This window comes from Strix uralensis, chromosome 3 (assembly GCF_047716275.1).
Source record: "Strix uralensis isolate ZFMK-TIS-50842 chromosome 3, bStrUra1, whole genome shotgun sequence".
NCBI classification, from domain to species: domain Eukaryota; kingdom Metazoa; phylum Chordata; class Aves; order Strigiformes; family Strigidae; genus Strix; species Strix uralensis.
In genome coordinates, this window is record NC_133974.1 from 70,681,209 (window position 1) to 70,688,402 (window position 7,194).

At 42.0% G+C, this 7,194-nt stretch overlaps 1 protein-coding gene across 1 annotated transcript in view; it reads right to left on the reverse strand.

Annotated features, from left to right (window-relative positions):
- The window catches only part of TIAM2 (TIAM Rac1 associated GEF 2), a 92,097-nt gene extending 85,770 nt beyond the window's left edge, over positions 1-6,327 (reverse strand). The window contains exons 1-2 of the mRNA XM_074862781.1: positions 6,220-6,327; positions 3,966-5,165 (exon numbers count right to left, since the gene is read on the reverse strand). Coding sequence (XP_074718882.1) covers positions 3,966-5,159 — 1,194 coding nt within the window. The 5' untranslated portion in view covers positions 5,160-5,165; positions 6,220-6,327. The remainder of the gene's footprint in view (positions 1-3,965; positions 5,166-6,219) is intronic.
- Between the last annotated feature and the right edge of the window lie 867 nt (positions 6,328-7,194).

Sequence of the window (7,194 nt, forward strand, 5' to 3'; positions counted from 1 at the left end):
TGTACATGTGTGCCAAAATCCTGTATTTTAATTGTTTGACTGTTCTCCAGGAACGGCCAGTGTCCTCCAGAAAACTTTAACAGTTTATTAAGAATATGTATTTCTTTGAGTCCCAAAGCACTACTAAGGAAAACAACATGAAATGCAGACATAAGAATGTGTCTACTGTGAAGGGCCACTACTGGAACAACAAGCATTAAGGAAAAGGGTGGGATACAACCTGTCCATGAACAGACACTAACCACATCCTATATTTTCTCCATGCACACAGAAAGGGTAGAAATGAGGAAGTACGAGAGCAGAGCAAATGGACACAGGATTCAAAATTAATATATACACTTCACCATGACATCACTTGTATTTTATTTTTTTTAAAGAACAGAACTGGCACAGTCACAGAGTCTCTGCTGGTCCTCAGGGAGGCTGTCACTGTAGCAGGATCTGGTCACTGCTGAAAAGGTCTGACCCAAACCCCTGCTGGTGGTGGCTTTCCTGCCAGGCAACTTTCTGCTCATTTTCTCTCTGTTGCATCTAGTGATGATAGAAAACTCCCACTGCTCCTGCTCAGCTGCATTCAAGCAGATGTCTCAATGTCCGAGATATACCCTGGAATAGTTATAGATAATGCAAAAAGATAAAGTGGCTAACTAAGATACCAATTAGACAAAATGACGTATGTAATAATTAGCTGTAAAGAACGGTGCAGGAAACGACTCAGCCTGCTAAATTCATTAGGACCCAAGCTGAAAGTAGAATCTAATACCAGTTTTCAAGCCAAATAAAGAGATTGTCTCAATGTACTTTTCTTTTAAATTCTCTTTATACGACACTTCAGGTCTGTGGCTTATAAAGTCAGGAAATTTCAGAAATTATTCCCATTGAAGAACCTGTCTGCAGCAGCTGTTTCTGGTGGATGGATTTTCATTTTACACAGCATTTGCTCATTTTCTCCATGTTATACAGTTGCACACTGAGTTTACACCACCACCTTTAGCAGTGGCCAACTACGCAACGAGTCTGCCTAAATTCTTTCCACAGGTTTCACATGCATCACATATGCCTTGCTGTTCATACATAGTGTATTGTGATACAGCATCTCCTCAGTGCTGTTTCAGCACGGATTAAACTAAATTAGGACATGCTATGCAGTAGAATAGCAGCGATGCATTGAGGGAATTCATTAGGACACTCTTGTGCAATGAAAGCTGGGTCATGGCACAGAATGACTGCAAGTCTTGATGTGAGACCATTATTAGAAAGGCAAACTCAATTCCAGGATATATCAGATCAAGTATCAGATCAAGTCAGACATAAGGAAACATCCAAGTCACTATTCAGGGCACAGCCGAGGGCTCCTCTGGAATATCCCATATCCAAATCTGTTTATGGATGATTTAAAACAGGTGCAGAGGAAGGGTGCCAGAACGAAAAGGAAACAGACTTCCTATCTTAAAACAGGAGACCAAAAAGAATCTGCGTAGCCCCAAAAATGCGGACTGAGAAAAGATACCATTTCTCCCTTTAAATAAATCATAACAGATTAAATAATAGGGAGGGATAACTAATGCAGTGGACAATACTGGCATCAGAACAAACTGGCTGGGACTATATTTACTCTGCAAATTAGCAAGCATCAGAGTAAGAGGGTTTGGAAACAGCCTTCAAGATGGGGAAAAGCCCACCTGATTTTAAGCTGCAATTTGTTCACGAAGGGGATTAAACTCCACTGCCTTTTTAGTGGCAAGGGACTAGCCTCAATATCCCAAGACTGTCCCTCCTGGTCCTGCACCTCTGTGAAGCAGGAGGCTTCGCTGACTTGCTTCCACTGGGGCAGCTGGAGAGACCTATCCACCCAACCAGCACTGCCGCTTAGGCATACTTGTTGGGAAATATCCCAGCTTTCACCTACGTTCAGCCCAAGTGACTCACAATCAGTTATTAGTAATGTACTGAGGAAGGGACACGTTGTTCAGAGCAAAGCACAGAGGCTACAACTGCCGTGATGAACAGTCCTACGAACAGGGACTAACTGTCTGACAGATCATAACTGTGCACGGTACTTCTGCATTTTAAGCCAAAGGACCTGGTGAGAGTATAATCATTACCAAACTACAACACGGCAACCCCCAGAAGAGAGGGCAAGTTACTCAAACCGTGCAAGGCGGAAAGGAGCTGACCAAGCCTCGTGAGGAAGGCAGAGTCATAAAGCATTCACTACCCTTCTTATCCTTCCTGTTGCTGGATACTTGTCTGATAAAAATCAATGACTAACTATTTCCTATGCCTTTTTCTAAGAAATCACCATTTTTGGAGCTAGGGCTGATTTCCTTCTACCAGAATCAGATTCAAGCTTGATGCAATCTCGCCAGCCAAATTTCCTTGCTGTGTCTGAAGTCAGTTCACTGCACAGTGAATTCAAAACAGCTATGAATCGTGCACCACAAATACCATTCTGAAAATGTCATAACTAAGTAATACATGGCAAAGATCTGGGATGCAGAGATCATATGTAAAGCCTGGATGTAAAATCCAGAACAGCCATGGATGTTGAAACCGGTGATGAATCCTGGCACAAGGCACTGAGGCTCTTCAATGATTCCAGTTTTTCTGCCTTCTCTTTCACAGCTGAGTAAGAAGGTGGAAAGACAGCATCTGATAAAATACACGAGCACCAACTCACAAAAGAAGTGATCCAAATAAATGGCTTCCGTTTTCATTTTCCCAGTTCTGTAGCCCTTACCTAGGATTTATGTTGGCAAACCTTATGCTGACCTCATTTCTGAGCCTAAGGGTCCATCAGAGTTTTACACTGCAATGACAGATGCCTGTTAAGCACAATACCCGTCTGAATTTCCAACACGGGTGACAGCGTTTGCTCTACATGACACATAAAGCATCTACTGCTTAGCTGCTGCCTAAGTTGAAGAAGTAGGTGTTCCCTTCATTCTCTGCTCACTGCTGAAGTGGCCAACACCCCCATGTTGCTGAAAAGGAGCAGATCCTTCATTTAGGGAAGCACAGTAACTGTTCCTGTATGAGAAACGCTAGGGAAGATTAAAAACAAAAATTAAATCCAAACCAAACCCAAAACCAGCCTCTGCCCTCCACCTCAGCTTGCGAACTCGTGCAGAAGTCCAGGCACAATCTGGCATTTAAAGAGCCAATTCTGGGGCCTACAGATAGAGATGAGAATTTCATTCCTGACCACAGGCATCCTAAATTCCTGTTAATGGGATTAGCCTTAAATTCTTCTAAAGAAACATCCTTTCCCTTCCTCTTGCCCTCCTCCCATCTCCTCCTTCACACCACCATCTCCTGGCAAGCCAGATGGCAACTCAAACTTCTCCATCTGGAACTAAACTGACACACAGGAAGGAGGAGGGTGCTCCATGTAACGCCTTCTTAGGAGGTGGAGGCAGAACCAGCAGCTCTGCTCAATACTCTACAGTTGCTCACCTTGCTAGAAATGGACCGACAGTGAAACCAGAGTGGTGAAGCCAACAATAAAAATAGGGAATACCTGCAAAGATATTTATAACATCGTCCTTCTACTACTCCTTCCACATTCTTTAGATATGTAGGCTGATTCATAGCATATATATGATATCTAGGTCATATTTTCATAACTGAAATAAAGAGAGGGCTTAAAAACTCCAAGTCACTTTCTAAGTAATGCAGTGATTTCAAACACTAATTCATTGAGGAATTAGGCTGCAGAGATTGGAGTTAGCTAAGAAGCTGACAAAAGAGGAAGGGAAATTTTGCACACATAAAGGTGTATCTTTTTTTGCTGTTGACACTTCAGACAGCTCCAGGAATGAAATACTTCTCAGAATTCCACAAATTACTAAAGGAGATCAGCAAGTAATTATCCTGTGAGAAAGCCAAACATGATGCAATCACTGCATTTATAAGAGGAATCTACAAACCATTTTTCAGGCACTTAGGCTGGGATTTGTACATACCTGCAGCTTCCTCTTCTTCCTCGAGAGACTTCCCGTCCAGTCACTGATACGTCGCATTCGGTTTTTTAACGTATCCTTCTTGGATGCATCCTCACTGAGGGGCTTGGACTTTCTGCATGGGAGTGTGTAAGAGGAGTAATGTGCAGGACTTCCCTGCTCTACCCTGGAGGGAACATCAATGTCTGAGGCAAATGAGACACGGTTGCTTAGGCTACCATGAGTGTCAATATATTCATCAGACAACCTGATTCCAGGTGAAGGAGTGCTTTCCAAATTTGTATCCTTATAGAGATCTCGAAGTGAGGAAAGAGATGAACTTTGGTTGAAAGACTTCTTGTTGTCGCTTGCTGGGAAACTGGCATGAATGCTTGTATCTGGAGTGCTCCTCGTTAAATATGGACCATCCAACTCATTGATATCTCCAGCATTTCCCCAGAGAGAGTCATACCATGAAGACTCAGAGCTGAGGGAGCTTCCTTTACTAGATCGAAGCCTTGAATCAGTAGGTGACAGACGATGGCTTGAAGAACAACCTGCGCTGGAGTTCCTCCTGACATCGAGCAGGTTATTCGTCTTAGATTCCAAGGCAGGTGAATACCTCAGCAACTGGACCGGTCCACTAGAATCCTCGGTCGGTACCTTGCTGTTGCTGCTGTTGTGGAACTCAACCCTCAAGCAACCATCCAGCTTCCCCAGAGTTTTAATGAGAACTTTCGGACTTCTCCTATCCTCTGATGGGGAGGTTGATGCAAAACTCTCATTCTTTCCATAGCAATTTAAAATGTGTCCATTGCATTCTCGAGAGGCAGCATGATTACTTCCAGTTTGAAGGCCAATATAGTGGAAACCATTCTCGGGAAAAAACACCGCGTTATTTCCTTGGCAGTAGTCCCCTGAGGCATTTGTCCTGTGTTTGGCATGGACATTGCTTTTAGAGACCTTTACCACAGTGTCACCGAGTCTAGAAGAATAAGGCTGACTATTCTTGAAGTGTGAAAGGCAGCTTCTGGCAAGGGACCTCGATTTGTAGTTCGAGCTGCTACTGGTATGTCCCCATCCATGCATAGAGCAAGACTTTTCATCTTTAGCATGAATGCTGCGAATTTTCAGAGAGCAAGGCTTCTGCTTGGCACCAGCTGTAGCAGCAGCATGATTTTTTGACTGAAGACTGTATTGGCTTTCTGAATTCCCCATTTTCCACTAAATTAAGAAGAGTTTCATTAGAAACAATGGCTAGAAGACAGAGTGAAAAGTAACAGACCATTTTTACCCTCTACACAGGAAAGTGCCTTTTTAAAAAATGATATGAAACAATTGTTTCCAAAAATCCATTAAATAGCCATTTACAACATTAAAATTCATAGCTGAACTTATTTTAGGGGCAGGCTAGAAAAGCCTATTCTCTGCATGCCTCATTACCCCTCTGTTATAAAGCTGGAATCTAGCTCCATTGAAATCATGTCAACACCTTTCTCCACCCACACCCTTGGCAACATCCTTTTCTTATAACTTACAAAATCTCTGGCTCCCAAGAACAATGGCATAATGAAAGGGAGACAGCAAGATAATCATAACTTAGATGTAAAGTGAACTGTACTTTCAGAGAAAACCCTTCTGCCAGGAGACAAGCCCACTGCAGTTTCAGCTTGACTGGTTTCTGTGCAACCAAGTGCTGCCTCAATAAACTGTTCAGCAAACTCTAACTCCGTGTTTAAATGGAGTCAATCAAGGAGAAAGGAAAAAAAACCCCACACCAAAAAAAACCCAAAAAAACTTGGTTAGCAAATACCCTCATCTTCCATTACATCACAAAACTGCATTATGTTCACTCTGCATGGCACAGTTCGACAGTTCACTTAGTAAAATGCTTTTCAGCTTTTTACTGAATTCACAGTGAATGGCACACATTGGAGCAGTCAAATTGCTCCAGTGAGATGACTGAAGATTTTGGACCTACATGAAGTGTACCCCAAAGTAAAAAAATATTGATCTGTTTTTTTTGTTACTTGGATTGAATATTCACTGTTTGTAATTTACAGAAACAACATCAAAGAACTTTTTCCATCAGTACTACGCCTTTTTGCACATCGGATCTCAGACAACCACTCTTAGGAGAATATGCTGCAGCCTCATTAAAATTTTGTCAAAATAAGCCATTGTGAAAAAATAATCTTATCTTCTAGAGTTTTAACTTCCCTACTTCTAGTCCTTAGCACTTCTAGATGAAAAGCACAGTATAAAATGAAGAGCAAACCTGTAGGATCACTCTTAAATACCGGCACGGTTAGCAGTTAGCATGCTCTGCATTGTCCTCGTGGCCAGCCACTACACTTGCCAAAACCAGGATGGAGTTGCACGCAGACTTCCTAGAAAACACCAAAAAGACAAAAAAGGGTTCTCAGTCAAATAGAACTTACTCCAGATGTAAGCAAAATGAATACCAAAAAAAAAAATCAGGCTGGTTACAAATGGAGAAGAGAGGCCTGGTTGAGGGGATTCCTGGACTTTAGACATACATTTTATAAACATACTTTACCAACTGACATTGAATTAATACAATTAAGTCACTGTTTGGGTAAGTGTTTTATTTTCTAATTCTGTCCTTTTTCCCCTCTCGCTGACAAGTTAGGGCAAACTTTAAGACCCCTCCAGTTTTCTTTTTGGAAGACCAATTACAGATGGCTAGATTATGTGGTGATCTATTACAACGTGGACCAAACTGATCAGAGCAATGTCCCGCAGCATCTGTTTATCCTTCCCCATGCCTGGATTCCAACTATGACCCTTGCAGCAAAAGGCCACCACACAATTCACTCCACCAACCACCCAGCAAGCTCTCTTTAGGTTTGTGCTGGTTTTAAGTTAATCTGCCAGTAAAACAAGAAAAAGGCAGCACCAAGCATGGCACACACCCAAAGGTAACAAGACCCAAGTTCTTCCTGACCATCTGAACATATTGGCTCTTTACTTGGCACACAAAGGCCACAACTCAAAACAAAAAGGACGGAAGCTAAATCTCACAGAACACACCAGCAGTTTAGGGATTGAAACACTCAGCAGAAAAGAAGCTGTACAATATCTTAGGCTCAATTTTGGAACATACAGTTTAGCTAGAAACCATTCTTAATACACTACTCCCCAAAAAATATTATTTTCTGCATAAATTCAGTGGCTACTGTTCATAAATTTCAACTGAATAACTACTTGATTTGAACATGCAGACTTTTGT